The sequence below is a fragment of the Parasteatoda tepidariorum genome, chromosome X1 (genome assembly GCF_043381705.1).
Source record: "Parasteatoda tepidariorum isolate YZ-2023 chromosome X1, CAS_Ptep_4.0, whole genome shotgun sequence".
NCBI classification, from domain to species: Eukaryota; Metazoa; Arthropoda; class Arachnida; order Araneae; family Theridiidae; genus Parasteatoda; species Parasteatoda tepidariorum.
The window spans coordinates 47178200-47199899 of record NC_092214.1 but is presented as its reverse complement, the minus strand read 5'-3'; the positions used below and the strand labels follow the sequence as shown (position 1 = coordinate 47199899).

At 26.4% G+C, this 21700-nt stretch overlaps 1 protein-coding gene across 5 annotated transcripts in view; it reads left to right on the top strand.

Moving 5' to 3' along the window:
* The window catches only part of LOC107453283 (uncharacterized), a 78908-nt gene that overhangs the window by 42720 nt on the left and 14488 nt on the right, over positions 1-21700 (top strand). For 3 of the 5 annotated variants that reach the window (XM_016070068.3, XM_016070058.3, XM_016070042.3), the window contains exons 2-9: positions 4203-4401; positions 5996-6097; positions 6496-6633; positions 9034-9129; positions 11032-11181; positions 15639-15734; positions 15818-15969; positions 19164-19262. In XM_016070068.3, the coding sequence (XP_015925554.1) occupies positions 4255-4401; positions 5996-6097; positions 6496-6633; positions 9034-9129; positions 11032-11181; positions 15639-15734; positions 15818-15969; positions 19164-19262 (980 nt within the window). In that variant the 5' untranslated portion in view covers positions 4203-4254. Of the gene's footprint in view, positions 1-3614; positions 3706-4202; positions 4402-5995; positions 6098-6495; positions 6634-9033; positions 9130-11031; positions 11182-15638; positions 15735-15817; positions 15970-19163; positions 19263-21700 lie in introns of all 5 variants that reach the window. The other 2 variants (XM_016070052.3, XM_043044904.2) reach the window with 2 other exon arrangements.

The window sequence follows — 21700 nt, the reverse complement described above, 5'->3', positions numbered from 1 at the left end:
GTAATGATGAAAGTGTTGGTAAATTGAAAATCATATTTTTATTTTTTGTTGCTGGAATTCCAGATGTAACAAAGAAATAATTTTTCATTCAGATGTACATGCAATATGAATTTTAAACAATGAAAAATTAAATGACAGGAATATGCAACTGAGGATAGATGAACCCACATCATTCCATGGAATTCCTGGAAGAACAAATTGTTTCCCCGTTAAAAAGTTAGCCAAATTTAGAAAGAAAGGGACGCTATGTCTATTAAATATGAAGAATGACGAAATTCCAACTAATGTTGTTTTACGATTGTCATTTGTGCAGTGTGTGATTTGATAATGCCATGACAATGCAATATCCAAAGGTTTCTGTGCACTGGTTTAAGTCTTCAAACATGTCCTACAAGTAGTGCTGCAATAGAGATAAATTTCTCAAATTTTTCCTTTGGACAATAAAAAACAACCATTCATACAGAACTTGTTTATTGTTATGCCATGCTAAAGCAACAAAAAATAAGTTTTGATGGAAATTTTGAAGACTGAAATGATATTTAGGTGTGAAGCATCCAAGGAAATATTTGTTAGCTTTCTATCGATCTTAATTTCTTTTATTTTATTGTTGAGTATTGATTTAGCTGATACAATTTCTGTAAATATAGAATGTTCTGAAAAAATTGCTGTTAATAAACATGACATACATCTTTATATTATTGATTACCCATTATTTTCCTGTCTTAAATAATAAAAATTGTAAATTTTGTGTTAAGAAGTCTAAAAATAGAAATTTTCAAAGTATTTAATTCTTAATGCAAATCAAATACTGCATTTATTTTAATTTAAGAAAATATTAAACTAGGGTCATTGTTTATTTATCATTTTTTGCAAATTCAATAATAAATTTTATAAAGTGGAATTGTGTATTTTTATCATTCAATAATATTAGGTCTCTTTCTTCTGTTTTAGGAATGATAGTTTCCAATCTAAAATTCAGTAATTATATTATAAAATTTTTAATTGAGAAATCTCATCTACTAAATTACTTTGTTCAAAAATATTAGGGTGACATATTCAGTCTGTTTTTGTTTCAAGATTATTGAAATCGTACATAAAAGTTATTTGAGTAAAAAGAAACTTGAATTCTATAACTAATTTCAAATATATAGTGGTGTTTGAAAGAATGTAAACTAATTTATACTGTTTACTTATTTAATGTAACAATACCTTAAAAATTGTCTATATTTTTTTCCAAAACTATTATGAGTTTTCTAGTATTAATAAAATTTTACTTGAAGTTGATAGATTTTTCTGTTCTTAACAAAAAAATTCTTGAATTAAAAGCATTGTTTTATTATTATTAATAAGGCAAAAAAAATTTTTTTTTCTTATCCTGTTTCTTGAGCAAATTATATATTTTTAGTCTGTTTTACTTATGTAAGCTAGTATAAGTATACCGTTCCAGAAGATGTCCTGATTTTTGGGAAAAGTAATCTCCTGGCCCACTACGAGTCCTGCATAATGCAATCAAACTTCTCAATTCACATTCATTTGACATAAGTAAAATGCATAACATAAAGTAAAATGCCTCCAAACATCTACTCTGGTTCAGCACATTGCTTCAGAGTTGATCTGTTAATCCTAAACTTTTCTAAGAAGTGTAAATAAATTTTTAGACAACCATTTAATAGCCCTTAATCTTACAAAAGCATGGATAAAAGTTATGCTTGGCAATGTTGCTTAAACTTTAAAAAATATCAGGTTAAGTAATTCCCAATTACCACCATATCTTAGCTCCTCTCACCCTACCATCATATCACTTTTTCCTCTCTACAAGTATTTGATACACAGGTTACAATTTACCTACTTGCAACTGTTATCAGTATAATGGATATAATAAATTTTCCCCTGAAAAAATATGCTACAAATAATGCTAAATGCTTAGTAATTAAATTTAAATGCCTTTGTGTTTTTGCTTATTTGTTGCAGCAAAGAATGTTAATTCATAGCTGATATTATTTTTATGATAATAATAAACTGTCTCAACTAATTTTACCCTGAGGGGCCTTAGGACTACAAAAATTTAAGAAAATATTTACAAGCAGACAATGTAAGGAAATAGTCTCATTCAAGAATTTGTCTTTCCCATTTAACAATTTGGGTAGGCTTGAATAAATTAAGATAAAGTAATAAAAAGTTAATTTTTTTTAACCTGTAAATAGAAATTGTTTCTGCCTGCTTAAATAAACTTTTAAAGTTTGTTCAATTAGTATTTTTTTCTATTAGTATTTTTCAGTACATGTCACTAAAAAAAAATTTTTCTTTTTTTTAATTCGAAGAATGGATCTATTGAATTTATATTTTTACTAAATATAAATAAAAATTGTATAATAGAAATGCTGTCCCTTAAGAAACCTAAAATACAACCTATATATAAAAATATATTTAAATTAATGTTTTAATTTTTTAGAGTGTTTATATTTAACTACTCTTTTTTCTAATATAAAATAATATGAAATTTTATCTCAGGGACTTCTGAACAGAATGAATTTTTTTAACAACATAAGAGAATTATGAAAATTTTAAGCCTCCCATTTGAGTCATCACTTTTCAATCATTTTTTTGTCAGTTTCTACAATGCATTCTCACGTAGTTTTAAAAATTCCAAATTTTATTACGACATGCAAATAATTACTTATCTGCACACTTTATTCATGCTAATTTCATCGTAAATGTAATTTTTTTTTGTTGCTATTATTAAAATGCTTTTCTTTGTGATTTTGATATTCCTGTTACTTTAACTGCAATGTTAATAACACGGTAATTTCTAATCGGGAATTAAATTAATCGCTATTTGATGTAATTTATTTATGCATATGTAATCGTAAATAAAATTTTTTTTAATCGTTTCCGCAGTTGGCACCATGCAATTGTACGTGGTATTTAGTATCCCAATATTTTAATGCGGCGTTATTGCACCATGAAACTTGAGGAAAACGAGAGTTTTTATACTGCTTATTATTTGTAATTTATTTTGTTTTAAAAATTTTTTGGCTTGGGTGATATTTTTAGGAAAAAACTGAAGGAAATGTTTTCTTTTTAAAACTCTTAAAGGCTCTAATAATTCAAGAAATCTAAATAATATTAAGAATAATAATAAATAAATATTTAATCTTATTTTGTATTATAATGGATTTATTTTAATTTTTAGTTTTTGTTTAAACATTATAAATTTTCTTTAATAAAAATATTTAATTCAAACTCATATTACTCTATAAAATGCATATACATATATATATTATCTATATTGTGCATATGTGCGGAATGTAAGTGCAATATATATATATATTGCACTTATATTCTGTAAGCACTACAGGTTTTTTCTTTTTTTGGTTAGAATTTATATCCCACCCCTAATATTTATGTGTATATGCCCCGTGGCAGAATCGCGACGACATTTCTCAGAACTTAACAGAGTTCTTGCAGAAAGATTTTTCTTTTGGGTAGTAAATAATTTTGGTTTGCTCTTCTGCAGAAATTTACATGTTAAATTTGAATTGCAATTTTTTTGTTTTTGTAAACAGCGTTTTTGTTACTGTAAATTAAACATGCATCTTTGTTATTATTGAAAGTATCTTGCAGAAAAATAATAGTGCTGGAGAGTTTCGTCACAGAGAAAGCCTGAGAAAATTCTGCCAAAGGGTGTATATGTATATATATTAAGTAAGTTAATTACTTTAAAAAAATGTGCTTAGAGCACTAATGTTTTTATAAAAATTATCATATTTTCCGCTAACATGACTAAGCAAGCATGTGGCCATTCGTTAATCTATCTGCTATACAAGTAGCCCTTCACTCAAAAAAGTTGTGCACTCTTAAAAAACCACTTGAATTCTCTCTAACTTAGCGGTGGTAAATGGTTTGAGGTGCAATTTGGTTTAGTATAATTAAGCACACATTGCTTAAAATGAATTTTAAAGTAAATTGCTGCTCTTTCCGGTGATAAAAATTTGAATTTTGTGGTACTTTTTATTTAAAAAACATGAACTTTGATATCAAATTATATCCAATAGCAATGTAAAAAAGATAAAGTTCAACTAATCATTTTTTTTTATTGTCAGAGTATTTATTATTTATTTTGTAAATTCAGTCTTAATTTTAAGCAAATTTTTGTTAATTTGTCAAAAAGTGATCAATATTTCATTTTTTCTTGTATACAGCATCATTGGTTTACTAAAGGGTTGAAGAGCAGTGCTTGTCTCTGGGGACAGAATGATTAACTGTTCTCACTCACCTAATGAAGTGACTTCCAATGTGTTGCTTCCTCGTTTATGGGCTACAATGGCTAACTTAAATATGACTTGTTCTAATGGCTGTTCTGGCCATGGAGATTGTTATGACGGTGTTTGCTTTTGTGAAGTAAGTTTCTTTATTCCGTTACATTCTGATTTTAGAAAGAGTTTTATGATAATAATTTCATAATCTCGACTTAGTAGTAGATAAATATTTCATTGAACAATTTATTAAAAAAATTGGTTTTAATTTTAAAATATAATCTCTGTTTATTTTTTTTTAAACTTAAAAGCCTAGAACAATAACATAGTTATTAAGTGCTTATATGTGCCATTAAACCTTATAAAAAAATTGATGATCAACACTAAACTTTTACATTGACAATGTTTAGGCCATAGTAATTTTTAAAATAATATTTTAATCAAATACTTATCAGTTAAATAATATTTAAACATGTATCTTTATCGTTGTAACTTAAAAAATATTTTTTTTAAGTTACAACAGTTATTTCATTTTTTTTTTCAATGACACATTGTAAGCCAATTGAATATCAAAAAGATAACAATTAATCTATAAATGATAGCGAACAGTCCATATTTGTAACAAAATATTTTACTTACATGTTTTAAAAGTTTTTTTAAAAAAATCAACGCAAAAATCAAATCAATGTTCACTTAAGTAAAACATTTTTTAAATTGATTGTTGAAAAAAAATTGCTTTTAAAACATTTTTAGACCTTTTGTTATTTGTTTAAAGTAATAAAGTTGTATTGACTAATGGTCAAATTCTATGCTTAATAAATTTAAAATTAAACGTAAGCCTTGTTTTAATAATTTTTTATTATATTATTTTTTAAAAATATAATCAACTAAAGGTTTATTTGTTTAAAAATAATCCTGACTATCTAGCAAATTATTAAACAAACACATGTCAAAAAAGTAAAAAGAAGAAAAAAAATACTGAATTTAATGACAAAAAGAACCTGACAGACAAAAAGGTAAAAAAAGTGATGAAATAATGCACAATTGCTAAGTAGCAGAAGTCTCACTAAAAATAACTTACAAGAACTGTTACTTCCCGACGAAATAAAATGCACAGCAATCGCAAAATAACGAAAGTACCGCTGCAAATAGTTTTCACGAAATGTAAAATGTCAGAGAAAAAATTTAATTTTAATAAACCTAAAATTCATGTAGTTTTTAATTGTGTGCATTGTTTAAATATCGATGTTTAATTTAACAAAATTAACATGTTCAGGCATTTGGTTTGATTAGACTGCATAATCAAACAAGATAATGCTTCAAAATAACCATTTTACCAAACAATGAATTTCTCCTACTGCATGTGTAGAACCTCAATTCAATTGAAAATATGTTAGATGAGTTAATAAGACTGGTCCATGCAAAGAAACAAAAATGCAAATGTGGTGGAATTTAAGTAAAGCTAAAATTGAAAGCATAGTTTTCTCTTACACAATTTTAAAATTTATTTTCTGAGATACTTAACTGCTATTTGAAGTAGTCAAGCTAAATGGTAACATTCAAGTTAATAATAAAATTATTTATCCTTTTGCAACAATTTTAAAATTACTATTCCGGATACAATATTTAAGATTAGTCGTGAAATAGTTTTCATTGAAAAAATATTACCAATTATTGATTAAAAACTAATATTTTATTATATTTTACTCGCTGTCTTAACTTGTACATTCTCAAAATAGGTGCAATACAGTGGCGGAACTTGTAGAGATCCTAACTTGAATTATTATATTGCTTTTTCTACCATATTCTACATCATCTGTGCAGTATCTTTTATACAATTAGTAAGTATTTTTTTAAATTACATATTTTAAAGCAACATAATTATGACATCTTTTAAAGTATTAATTTGATTATTTTTATTATCTTATGTATAATTGATGTTAACAAGTTTCTTGTTTTGAAGAAAACTCAAATTTTATTCAAATGTGTTCTTATAAGGAAAAATATTAACAGATAAAGTCGTAAGGTTATGTAAGTGACCAAAATAAATTATTCTTTCTAGTAATTTGAAAAAAAAATATCGTATATTTATAATGTTTAGTGCTGTGAGTTTCAGCGATATAGTTTATAGTAATCTTAAAAAAATATCTTAATTTATTTACATTGGTTCATTTTTATAAAAAATTTTAACATTTGACTATTTTTTATTTATTTATAATTTTTTTCTTTTTTTTTGCAGCTTCTCTGTCTCAAGTCTGAATTCAGTCGAATGAAACAGCGCTCTTTTTTCAAAGCATTTAATGTGACAACCCAAAAAACTTTATATATATTAATCTGTATGGCTACTGCTCTAAGAGGCTATTATTTTTCATCTCCAGTAAGTTAAATGTTCTTTCTGATTGTAAGAATTAATTTGGTTTTTAATGTAGCTGTAATGACTGTGACTTCTGCATGATCTGGCAGAAAACTAAGGTTGAATACATCATTTCCTACAGTATATTACGTCTAAATCAATGTTACTCTGTATGTAATCATTTAACTCTTAAACTATGAATGATTAGCGTGGGTAATAAAATTTTACTAATTAATCAGAACATTTATAATAACAATATCAAACCAATAAGATTACCTTCGTACATAGAAATTTAAAAATAATTAGATGAAAAGTTATGCCATTTTTGAAAAAAATTTATTTGTTTAATGCACTGTACATTAATTTAATCTGTACCTGAATAAAAAGATAAAATTTACTGATGGAGATTAACTTTAAATATTAACTGATAATGGTATTGGTATTAATAGTAACTGGAGATTTATCTCACATTTGAAGTGAATTATAATTTACTAATTGAATTGATATTCTTTTTGCATTACAAACCACACAAATTTTAACTGTACTTTATTTTAAATATTAATTCAAAGCCTTACAATTTGTTTTTTAATTTTTAAAATTTTATTCTTTCTTGGGATTTGCCCTATAGAAATGTGAGGTCACATTTGTAAATGCTTAAAGCATATATGTGTGTATATATATACATATAAAACTTTTTCTATAAACAAGTTTATCTAAAAATTATCTCTTCTTTTTTTTTTTAACTAAAATACTTAAAAAATAATTAAACTTCAGTAAGTATTTTAAATTCAGTCAAAGAATTCAGCTAATTTATTATCATTAAAAGCATATTGATGCTTTGAGTTATAAAAAAATAACAATTTTTATTTGAACCTCTATGGATACACAAATTAGCATAACTTGTGAACTATCATTCCCAGGCACCAATCTAAGACTTTTATATTGATGACTTTTATGAAAATCTTTTATTGTCAATATATTTTTGTGAAAAGTTTTAGCGCAATCTAAGTTTTTGTTATAAAAATATAATTTGATTTGAAATATATCGTTAATTTGAGATTAAAAAATTATGTAAAATGTTCAATAAAAAAGTTAATTTTAAATTTAAAAGAGACACGCAATATATCTATATCAGCTAAGCTGTGAAAAATTATGTATTTAAAGATGGAAACTTCCTTAATTAAATTTTACCTAAACTTAATCATCAAGTTATTATATTCCAGCAAATCTACTAACATGAAAATTATTTCTATTCAACCATTATATCTATCAAAAATCAAACATAACAGAGATGAAACTTCTGTGATAATCTATCAAACTAGATGTGCAAAACCTCTTAACCGTGGGTGAGATATGGCTCCTCAAATAGTCAATTTATGACTCCACTAGTCTTCAAATGACTTTGAAAACATGATTTGCTTATAAAAAATTATTGTAGTAGCTTAAACATCATTAGATAAAAAGTGAAAGAAAGAAAAAATGTCACAGGGTAGCCACTCACTCTGGAAGCAGGAAAAACCTAAAATTCTCAGGGAAATATACTTTCAATTCTTTAATTAGAGAAATCAGCAATTAACTATATTATTGTGTTGATCAAATTCATTTCAATGAGTATTATATTCTCATTACGCACAGAGTATGTACAATCTGTAATTAGGCACATTTATGTAACTAATTATATCTTTTAACCAGTCTGTCTCACTTATATTTATTTTTCTTGTCATTGTTAATTAAATAAATCATTTTTATTATTCATTCTAATGAATAATTTCAGTTCTCTTAAACATTAGGACAATTATAATATTTTCAAGCCAATTTTGATCTTTCTAAAGCCTGCAATAAAATTATCAAAGAGTTTAATTAAAATCGTAATATTATTTGTTTAATGTCATGACAAATTTAGGCTTGAAACAATAAACAATTTTACTTGAAAAATGGAAAATATTGATGTAAATGTTTTCTGCCATATTTAGATATAAATTCTTAATACACATTTATGGATGTAATAATTAAAATTCCAAGATGGAGACAATTAATCAATAATTAAATTATATGGGGACAATTAGCAAAATTTTACTCATTTAACTGTGGAAATCTCAGGGAATTTGGTTTTGTTTGTAGAAAGGTTTCCTTGCTGTCAAGAGTTTGCAAAGAGCAGGATTTTCCAATTAGCCTATGACATAATTTACTGTGCTTTTTTAATCAATTTGATAATGTTCTCATTAAGCTAAATAATTGAGCTACCGTAAATTGACATAACAACCAAAATCACTGCACCTTTCATGTTCCTGGGTCCCACTTCCAAAAAAAGGTCAAAACCAGACAAATGAATTCTAAGAATCATTGTTTTCCTTTAATTTTAAACTGCAGTATTGATTTCTTCTTAATTTTTTTTTTTTTTTTACGAAACTTGTTTTGTTTCAGGATCATGAAGCTATGCTCTGGGCATCTAGTTTAATGAGTGCATATTACCCTATACTGTTGTCTGGATCATCTTTGATAGTGTGTTTTTGGGCAGAAGTAAGCTTTTTCAATAATGAAATATTTTGCATTAACTTATTATTTTAAGATAACTTTGTTTATTTTTCAGGCTAACATAGTTTTTAAGTACAAATTTAAGAAAGCATTATTTTTAAAAGGTACTTAGCTGTATGCATACTACACATAATTTTTTTTTTTTAATTTTATTTACAGTGACTGACGTAAAAATTCTTGTCCTATTTTATTTGTAGCAGTTTATTTTTTAACAACAGTAGAAACTCAATAATTCAAGGTTGACTGGATCGAGCCTACCTCGAACTTTTGAAAACTCAAGTTATCAAAAGCATAAAATTTAATAAATATTTAAATAAATAGAGGCAAAGGAAATTTCCTGTACAAAATAATGCAGCATAAAAAAAAATCAAGATTTTAAAAACTATGAAAATCCGTGGCAATAATAACTAACCAACATGCAATTGATAAAAACCATGTGTGTTTATGGGTGAATTGTTAATAATAGACTGTGTAAAAAAGTGATTCTTCAATGCAGGATCCGTAATTCTCCGAATTAAACAATATAGTGTTAAAAATGTAGTTTAAAAATAAAGATTTTAAAGACCATGAGAAAATTTGACAATGATAACTAACAAAAATGTGATCGATAAAACTACATGGGTTCATTAATGAATCGTCAATAATGAAGTATATAAAAATGATTCTTCAAATATGCGATTCCAAGTTCGTAGAATGAAATAATATAGTATTAAAACGTTGAGATTTTAAAAACCATTTGAAAATATGTATTAACGATCAACAAAATTGCATAGTGATTATCTAAGTATTATCTAAGTGATTAGTAATAAAAAGTGATTAATCAAATGCAAGATTCAAAGTTTGTGGTACGCAATTAATTCGTTTTAAATCATTAATATTTTAAAAAATTTGTGAAAATAAGAAACAATAACTACCAAAATTGTTATCATAAAGAGTAAAATGAAGAATTTAACAGAAATTAATGAAAATTGACTTACTGCTTGTTAAGTATTACCAGTATGTGTAAGTAAAATTTCTCAATGTAAAACAATAAAATTTTAAATAAAATTTATTTCAAAATAGTTAAAATTTCTTTATAAATTAATTTTTGCTTCATGCATTGTTGATTCTCAAAAGAGTGTATAATGTAGGAACAATAAATTTCTAATTCGAAATTTTCCAATAAATTGTGTGTGCCTGCAATTATAAATCTTGTCTTTTTAATCAATTCATTTATACTTTTCAATTATAAATTTTTTTTTGCTTCTGCTTTCTGCCCCAGTGGCAAAATTTCAACAGGTAATCTGCCATCCTGTATAATCGATGTTGCCAGATCCACAGAAAAAAATAATGAATTTCAAAGTTCCGCCGACCAGCAGAATCTTTGTCATTTATGAGCCAATGCTCATCGGCAGGAAATGAGACGTGGGGTGATGCAATCATGCTAGGGGCATTTACACTGGATGCGAAAAAAATCATGTATGCAAATTCAGAAATGTGAATGCACACCTAATTGGTAAGTTTTTCAATGATAAATATATTTCACCTATATGGTTCTCGTTCATATATCCGAATTTGCATACATGAATTTTTATTGTCCTTAACACTTTCATGGCTGACAAAAGTCAATTGATAATTTGAGAGTCTGATGTTCAAAATATTATTTCCTTGGATTACCCGAGGAAGTAGATTATCCGCAGTAATGATTTCCATGGTTTTTTTTAAAACATATGTTCTACAGATAATACATAGGAAGTTATGGTAATGTATGTTTAATAGCATTTTTACAACAAAAATGTATTGTATGTTTATTGTAAAAAATGTATTTTCATAAGCGTTCATAAGCATCTTTAAGCTATTATACTTTTTTTTTATCAAATTAAATCTATTAAATTTTCCTCTCTCTAGGTTTTTCATTTAAGAGATATGACTTATGATAAGCCTGGATTTTTAAGCAAATCTTTATTGGGATTCATTCTCTTCAATATTATAACTTATTCCCTTTTACTAGCAGAATTACTTTTACTTCAATTTTCTGACCCATCTGATATTGAAAAAGTAAGTTTTTCTTTTATAACCTATTGATTGACTGTTATATTTTAATTGAGCTAACTTTATCTTTTGGCCCATAATTTATATTTGCAGTGTATGCAAATTATGTGTGCAACAAGCAATGTTTTTGGCTGGCATGAGAGAGTTTGCTTTTGTTGTGATAAAATTTTATGCTTGAAGAAAGTACTTGATGATTTACAATAGTTGACGAATTCATATTTTGTTATGAAAAGATTTGTTGATTAAAGAAATTACTCTCTTTGAAGAGCTTTGATGAATTACCATTATTTAAAAATGTTGATGGATCTATTATCAGTTGTCCATATATTATTCCAGTGTGATGTAGACAAGAGTAATGTAGATATTAAACAATAGGAACTGTGTTAATCAATAATTGATTTCAATAAAAAATTTTAAAATTTTTTTTCAGAAATATGGAATCATGTGGAGTTTCAAAGTAAAAAAAAATATTCAGGACACCTCCTCCCACTATGAAATCAAAAATGTGCATCTCATATGTAAATTAGCATAGTTTTCGCCAAAGAAATTTAAGGAAGCCAAGTATTGGCTATTAATTGATTAAATTAAATGTCAAGGCTCTTTTTCCTAGCTCTCCGCATTCAAATGTGTTGGCGAAAAAGAAAACATGAGAAATAGCGAATTTTAATGAATCCAAAATATTAGCAACCTTATAATGCAGGGATGGCGAACCAACGGCACACATGCCATTTGTGGCACGCCACCAATCACGAAGTTCACTATGAAGCATATTTACAAATAAAATTATAATTCACAAAAAAAAACAATTATTAACAATTAATGTCAAATAAACAATAACCATAAAAAGCAAGCTAACAATAAATAACTAGCAAAAAAAGTTAACAGTCCTGCTTAAACTAACATCTTACAACCTAATGTAAGTTGTTTCTCATCTAATCTGCAACAACAGGAGTCATGTTACTTTAAGTTGAATTGCGCGTATAACTGAGACATTGCAAAATATATTCTTTTTTCATAGTGAATAAAGAGATTTGAGCTGATAGTATTTAGTAATACGTATTATTTTCCCAATAATCAGGAAGTCAAAATTATTTGACGGCACGTCTATGTCTTCATTAAATAATATTTTGAAAAAATGGCACGTTGGTGCATAAAGGTTCGCCACCCCTGTTATAATGGTTTCGAATTCTAGGCTAATGTGTTAGGCAGATGTAGAGGGAATCTCTTAAAATAGATTTTATTTTGCTCTCAATTCAAGGTTGTGATATAAAAAGATTACAGATTATAATAATGATTTTTATTTATTGAAAAGGGATTAAATAAGATAAAAATATGGGTTTTAAATGTTAAGAAGTATGTTATGCTTATTCCAGCATGACATTGAGTATAAATAAATAATAAAATAAAATATTGAACACTTAAAATGAAATAATAAATGAAAAAACAAATTGTTTCAAATAAATTATTTTTATAAAAAATACATAATTATATTCTAAATAAATACTGGTACTAATTAAAAATAAGTTATTTAAAATTTAGTTCATTTAGAAGTATTAAGAACTCAATATTTTTTATCTAAATTTAAAAGCATCTTCTCTCAAAAAAAGTAGGTAATAGCTGCACTTCTATTATCTCACAATAACTGAATTAGAATCTGGTACAAATTAGCTGTGCCTTGTTTGACTGTTAGCAAATATTTTTCTGTGCAAGGAAGAGAAGACATTCATGTGGCTTGCTGGTTTTTCTCTAATGATAGAGAAAAAAAAGATTTTCTCTTGCTCTGTAATGATTACTCATTCTCCCAAACAGGGTGCTTTATAAGAAAATTTATGCATAAAAGAAGCATTCTTTTTAATTCCTAACTCTTTAGATATACTTAACTTTATATTAAAATATTTGTGTATAATTAGAATACCTGCCAACTTTTAACCCTTTGCTTACGGCTGGTACAATAAGTGGACCAGAATGGCTTCATCATGCTAAGTGCCGTAAGCAAAAAGTTCCAAGGTTAAATTTTGCAAGTGGCAGTGAAAAGATTATTGAAATAACAGTTGTAGGTAAAATTAAGTATTAATTTACCAGGGCTACCACATACTCTCATTTGAATATTGAATACTTTCCTTAATGTATATGATAAATTAATTTATATACTGTAGTGATCAAAAGCATTTTTAAATTAAATATAAAATCCTAATAATCAAGTTTATATTTATAAATTTTACTGCTTCTCTAAATATATAAAGAAGCATTACCTGTAGCTCGCCAATTCTCAATGTACAGTCCACGGCAGCAACTGAACTTAATAAAATAAAAACTATAAAGAGAAAATTTTTTTTGGAAGAAAAAAATTGGAAATTTTAAAGTATGCCTTTCAGTTTTTGATGCTCACAAGTTTTAGTCTTAGATGTTCGTTTATTTCACAATATAAGTCAATGTAGTTTTTGATTACTTTCTCTCTTTGTTCATTATTTCTTCAAATTTCCAAAGTTTTAAGTAACTCAATATTTTTAATACAACATATTACCATGTGTGAATTTTGAATTTAAGTTATAACTATTAAAGCCCTTTATTTGTGTCTATTCAATATTTTTAAAGCGATATTACGATTATACAATTAAGACTTGTGAGTTTTAAATTGCTCATTTTAATTATCACTTTTGACATGCTTTATTTATGCAGCTTTCATCTACAATCCAAAATTTTTTTTGATCTTTGTTTTTTTTTCCCGTAGTAGCAGCTACTTATTTCACCTTTTTTTTCTTCCAAATCACACATAGACAACAAACATAGATTTTTAAACTGTTTACTGTTTTTTTACTTTATTTCTAATTTTTTGTAAAAGTGCGTAAAAAATGTTGCAAATTTAACATTTGTAAAATCGCTTATCACTGAATACAATTCTCCTGAAATTAGAAATATACTGAACTGAACAGCTGAATGTTGAATCTTATTTTTAGCTATAATGCGTTTTATTTTAAATTATTTTAGATCCTATAAAATTTCCTTGATCAAAACATAAAATTTGCCTTTATATTGCTCAATAAAATACTTTTTTACTTTCATTCATGATTATTACTGTTCATTAATTTTGAAATAAACTTTTGTGTTACCTGATGTGATAAAAAAAGAACAACAATTCTTTTTCCCCCATCTTTATAAATATATCTATATTATTTTAAGCAATTTATTTTTCTCATACGAAGGAAATTATGTATATTAAAAGTATCAGTTTGGTATTCTTCAGTTTTGACTGAATTTTAACATTTAAAAGAATTTAATTTTATGCAAATATATTACTAGTTAAACTGATAAGAATTATGTCTAATACACTGATGTTTCTATTAAAATTATCATTATTGCTATGAACATATCTAAGTATTAAATATGCAGCCCTTCTTAGATCTACCTGCTGTACAAGTAGCCCTTCATTCAAAATGATTGTGCGACCTTAATATAAAATAAATTCTACAGAGAATCTATAGTGGTTAGCAACTCTAAATAAGTTCCCTTAACCAAAATCCTCATGAAAGCTAAATTAAAACGTCATAAATAATTTTAAATTAAATTTAAAAATCTAGTTATCAGATAAAATTTATAAATTTTACTTACTGCTTCTTTAAATACTTAAATAAAATTTTATTATATTAAATTAATTGATATAAAATTTTATAGAAAATCCGTTGTGGTTTGCACCTCTGAATTAGTTTCCTGAAAAGGAAAACTTTAAATAAGCAAAATTAAAATGCTTTGAAGTACAGTTATTTATTTTTTGTTGTACATTTAAGAGGTAAAAAGATTTCGTTTTTTCATAATCTATTTTTTTTTATAATGTTAATTGTGATTCTTTATATTGTACTCAAATTTTTTTTTTTTTTTTTTTTTTTTTTTTTTTTTTTTTTGCCCCTTTTCTACTTTTTAGCAAATATTTTTTAAGCATTTCAGATGGTTTTGAGACATGACTGAACTTAGTTTTAATAAAAATCCTAGAGATAAAGATAGAGATAACATAAACATAGACATAAAGATAAAGATCAATAAATTCAACGAACAAAACAAAAATCTTAAACCTAATTACAGCTGAAATAAACATGTACGTAATTATTCTTTGTTATTGTACATGTCATATCACAACCAAAATTATCTGAAGTATTTTTTATCCAGTTTGCTTCATTATTACCTTTTCCTGTAATAATTTTAAAATGAAAATATGCATAGTTTTAAAATTAGTGATTTTATTTTGTAAAAATATTGGTGAAAAATTATAGTTTATTTTCAATTCTTTTCATGTAAGTAAAATAACCTAAATGTGCTCATTTAATTAAGTGCATTTTTAGTAATTCAAAAATGCTTTTATTCAAATTTTCCTTTTACTCTTTCTAAATTTAATTTATTAATTGTATGTTTTAATTGTGGTGCAAGAATAATTTTTTGCTTACTTTAATTATTTTCCATTCATTTTACAGAGCTTGTTTATTAAAGTGTTTCATGGTTGCTATGCTATTTTAATGCTGGTGGTTGTTGTTTTCTTCTTGATCTATGGTGTTGAAGTATATTTCAAGGTATTTTTTTTCCATTAAACTAAATCAGTTATGGTTAGTTATAAACTGCAATTTAATTTTATCTATTTATGTATTTATGATAGGTACGAGGTCAGTTTTTACAAGGTTCTACATCAGCTACTGATGCATCACAACTTCATCAATCTCGCATTGGTCTAGTTTCTCAAGCAGTATTACTTATATTCACTATCCTTTTCATTTTTTCTGACAGCCTTGGTGATTTTTGGAAAACCAAGTAAGTTTTTTTTATTATCAATTTCAATTAAAATTAATTTCCTCTCTAAGAAGTGCCGTTACACAAAACCTCTATCTGTTTTTCATGCTCTTAGGAGCCTTCAGACATAATTTTTATTCAGAATTTGTGTCAGTAAAGATAATGTGTGTTAGTAAAAAATAATCAACGTAATACCACTAGCAGGGTTGCCGCGACAGGGAAAATTCAGGGATTCCCAGTTATTTCTTAAGAAACTGGAAAATTCTAGAAATTTTATTCTTCTCTTTGGAGAAAAAGCATCTCTTTAAACATCAAAGAAATAAAGAGTATAATAATTGCTCCCATTACAAAAGAAGAAAAAGCAGCCATACCTGCTGTCCAATTATGGAAAGCTTGCCAATTATCCATATCTTTTTCACCTCTCAGTTCTTTCTCCTTCCTCTTTATTTTACTTTATGACATTATAAATGCACCCATATTCCAATGTTCCTCGTCATAGGTGTGAGTAATTTCTTAATTTCTGTACGGGTGACGGGCATAACTTTAATGGGAAACAAGAATGTCAATACTTAATCTGTTCTGACATAGCAGTGTGGTAATTTGCTGTTGTGTTGTATAAAGGAGCTACTCAAAAGATTTTTACTTTGCTGTTGCAAATCCAAAGAATTTTCAGATTTGTAAGAGGTTTTGTAAATAATTCTTATATTATCACATGGCAATGCTGCTGTAAAAAGTGGGTTAAGTATTAATAAGGACATGCTTATTGAAAATATCTAAGAAGAATCCTTAGTTGATTTCAGAATTATCTACAATGCTATAAACTTTTATAGAGGAGTTTTTAAAAGTTCCAATGCCAAAAGGTATGTTCCAATATGTATAAATTAGCTCGAATGAAGTATCATGGAGCTTTTAAAAAAAAAGCAGAAAAATATCCAAAAAATTGAAAAGAAGTCCTACAAATGTAAAGTTAATGGAACCAAAACAACAGTCCTACAAATGGAAAGTTAACAGACCAATTAAACAGTTACAGAAGAAAAAACATGTAATTAATAACTGAAAATTCTGTAGAAGTTGTAGATATGGATTCTCAAATATATGAATTGAAGAAAAATTATTAGTTTTGCTTGGAAATTAATTTTTTATGATAGCAAGATTATTGTTCTTTATTTTATTTAACCAGTTTTTAATTTTTTTAGTAGTCTATAGGTTAGTTACCAATATTTTCACTCTCTTAACTTGTGTCGGGCATTTTCAAAATTTTCTATATTTTTGATATGATAATTTATTTTAAAAAAATTTTGGTATGTAAATATGAACAATAAGTACTCTGTTACCATTTTTATTTCAAATAGTGTTGAATTGTTACTACCTCTTGTTTTATTTCAGTGATTTGAACTAAGGGGATATTATTATTTTGGGAACAACATGTGAACACTGTAGTTATGTGTTACTCCTTATATACTACATATATATACAGGGAAAACACAAGAATTTTTTTTTTCAGTTTTAAGTGGCAACCCTGACTAGTTCTATTCAGTATAGTTTGAATCACATTATACTACATTGCAGGGATACAGAATATGTCTAATTGCATGAATGAGATGCAAGGAAAGCAGCCTAGAGAAATTTTTGGTCTATTTGGAAAAAAAATTTCTATGAAATTTTTTATTGTTTAAAAAAGGTTGCTTTATAAAAAAATTTCATGTAAAATATTGGCTAAATTAAAATTTAATCAAGGCTAATTTGTACTGATTCTATCATGAAAGTGTCACAAAATTTTCTCTTTTTTTTTGCCAGTTATCCCTATTATAAACTTTCTTGTTTTTCTTCTTTTTTTTTTTTTTTTTTTTTTTTTTTTTTTTTTTTTTTTTTGAAAAAAAAATTATTCAGATATATTTTATACAATATTACAAAAATACCATCTTTTTTTCAAATTATAAAAATAATATTGCCTACAATATTAGAATATCTTTTATACATTTAAATTTCTTTCTTTAAAATTTATTCATGTTATTTTTGTGTATGAAAATGATAATCTGTTATTTAATATTTTTTCATTTAATATGATAAATGTTTTTTTTTATTTGCAATTTATTTTTCTTTACATGTAGAAAAAAAATTTGTTTAAAGCAAAACCATCTAACCATTGAGTTTCTAAGAAATTTCAGATAATCTCTTGTTCCAGCAATCACTTGTCTGCATAATCAGAATATTCAATTCCGCAAGTTGTCCATGAAGTGTTTATTTCGTGGAATGGACTGCCAATTTATCAAATTACAAACCTTTCTTAGACTTCTCATTGTGAAAAATATCACTTTACTAAGTTTTACTAGGTATCCCGGTAAAAAGTGTGTTATGCATTTAATAATTTACAGCATGCATAAGGAGAATAAAAGGTTGTCCTTTATAGATGATAAATGAACATTTATTTTAAACAACTTATGAATGTTTCTTTTTTTAACCAAAGCAAGTTAAACTACTTGATTTCCTGGCAATTGTTAAATCTTGTTATTAAATTAAAAATGTAGTATTTGAACAAATAAGACATGAGAAAGAGGGATTATAAAGTCATCATTTAAATATACATTTATAAAGCTTATTTTAATATTTTATAATTCCTAAACCATATCAATTTTCTGTCTAAAAAGCATGTTTTTTTAGTTGTATAAAATGTAACACATATAACTTTATGTGAATGTTTATTTATTACTTTCAATTCCTTAAGTATATGAATGGGACCTTAAATTCAGTTTTATAAATTATTGCTAATTCAATATATTTTGATTTCCATTATTATTTTTAACACATGTGCTAGTTTTTTTCAAAAATTATGTAAAATCAAATGATTTTTTTTTAAGGAAATATTAAAATTTTTAACAGTATACAAAATTGACTATCTAAAAACCTTTTGAAAAAATAATTGTAACTAAAAAATAATTTTTTGAGAAATTTTAATCCAGAAAAACTGTGTTCTAGGAAAGTATTAATCTGAGAGACTTTTCTGCACCCCTGCTATGTTATGATGATTTACAACAAATATTAAATATATGCAAAATATTTGAAGCAACATTGTTAACATATTACAAAAAATAAGATTAATAAATATTTGTTTGTGTTAGTCCTTAAACTAAAAAAAAATTTCTCATCTGGCAAACTTTGTGAGTTCCTTTAAGTTTAATAAATAAGTTATATCATTAATCTTTTTTGTACCATAGGGTTCCTGTAATCAGTCGAAATTATTATAATATTGTGTTCAGAGTAGTAGAGATGGGTGTTGCTCTTTGGTTTCCTTGTGTTTTGTGGAATTGTATCAGGTATGTTATTTTGACTTCTCTGTTAATATGAAAATAATAGAATTTTTCGTAATGAATGAAACACTAAAAAAAATGCATAAATAACTCTAAAAAACTTTAATCTATAAATTCAGAAATATGAGAAATCATTAATAACTAATTAATATTGCCTCAAGCTTATTTCTAACTGGTTATTTATGAAATCACTTTGCAAACTACTCTTTTTATTTTCAAATGTTACTTTTAATAAAGTTAGCTCACTTGTTCTAGAGCTACAACTTTCACAGGGCTGCCAACTTTCTACACATTTGGTAAAATTTTCTCCTAGTGGTAGCTAAGCCTGTTTTAAAGTATAATTCTTTGTTTTTGAAAAATGATTTAAAACTAGTTTCCACACCATGCCATGTAAATGATTCAAAAGCTCTTATGAAACACTTTTTGTCCCAGCTCTCATTTGGTGAAGCTTTTAGAATGTTGGTAAGATTAGGAAAGTTCTGAAAACTTTAGTTATTGTCTACCACTCTTTAAGATATTTTGTGGAAAGCGTAGTAGTTGGTAGTCCCCTACTTTTATATCAAACTTGAGTGAAATATTTAGTATTGTGATAATAAAGTTTTGTATATTAAGTTTCGAGCTAAATAAAGGGCTATAATTTATTTGGCTAAAATAAATCTTACAATTTAATAAAATAATGTTTCTTTATGTTAAAATAAACTGCAATATAATTTAGATAAACTTTTCTATTATTATTTTTGATTGATTCTAAACAGCAATTATTATTTTTTTAAAATTAACTGTTTGGAAATTTTTTAAATCATTGGGAATTTTATGCATTTATGATGCGCAATTAATTGCAAATCCTCTCTCTAAAAAAAAAACTGAGAAATTTATAATGAAAACTGCAATAAAACAAATGTTTATTTTTCAACAAAAAAATGCAAACAAAAGCACAAAGCTAATTTAATGAAAGTTTAAAGTTTGCTAAAATTTCATGGTAACTAGAAAATGTAAGACAAAAATTAGAATGTACACAATCCATTTATTTAAAAATAAAACTTTGGATAAAACCATCATTTAAAAAACTATGATTTGTATTTCCAGTGTCTCAGAGTTCTTTTTCTGTGTTCTGAGTTTAATTATTTATTTATTGGTACCAACATTGATTTTGTGAGCCACTAAGTTTAATGAGCATTCTTCTGTTTCCGGAGTTCCTCTTTATGTTCGGTCCTACTGTAATAACCATTTCCACCTACGTACTTACTTATCTTCAATTAAAACTTCAGATAATGTACTTTAGTATACATGAATTGTCACTAACAAGAAATATTAATGTCTAAATTTACCCTCATGTTAGTCACTCAGATAACAGCAGACATTAAAATCCAGTAAACAAAGAAGCTAAATTTACTGCCGAAAACCATGTTGTTATTACTTTGCTAAATCTTTTATTTTCTGTTTAAGATGCTTAAGCAACAAGTTTTTTCTAACAAATGCACCATATGTTCCTACAGATTTTCCGCGATGGCAGACAATCCAAAACTGTAGTTTCTGGCTTACAAGGGAAAAGCATATTGTATATTACACATCCACGGATTATCTGCAGCGTAATCCATCCCTAGCAGAGAAATTGATTAAACAATAAACAAAAGCCATTGGTCATGTTCTCATGACTATTGATGGACCACATCACCTTTTGGAGGAGGGTCCAAAACTTAAATTGATGGCTGCGAGTTGAAGATTAGGTTTTACTATTGGGCAAGGCTATCAAATAGACTTTGGTGAATAGTGGTGTCACTCTTCACATTCGAAGGCTGCAAATTTAGACATTAAAGAGAAGGGGGAAATTCTAGCCATTCTTATTGATGAGATCATCAACATCTTTGGTGTGTGGTGTTTTGATTCCTTCCCCCTATTGATAGATGGTTCTTGGGAGAAAAGTACGTTGGTTGAGAAGAGAGAAAGAGGAGAAAAAATTCTTGCCTTTCTTATTGATAAGATATTCAGCATCACAGGATCGATGTGCAGTGTTTTGATTTCCTCTTTCTGTCAAGAGAGAGTTCTCGAGAGTGAATGGGTGGGTGAAGGGTAAAGCACATTAGTCAAGAAAAAGGAGGGAAAAAATTCTCTTGTGTTATGTTTTTTTGAGTTTGTGTTTGTTTTACGACACTGCCAATTTTTTTTCTCTTTTTATGCTTAAAATTCCTTATTTTACCTTATACTGATAGCTAAAATTAGAGCTGTGACGTGTATGTCGGTGAAGCTATTGTGATGATCGGAAATTTTAAAAATATTTTTTGCTGATGCAGTATGTACAACAGTGCAACCTTTCTACCTGAAAACACTGAACTACATTATTTATTGCCAATAATAATTTTTTACTTTTACCTTTTCACATTTTATCCATAATCTGGAAATGTTTTAAATCGGCAGCTCGTAAGTGCTGTTGATGCTGGATTGTC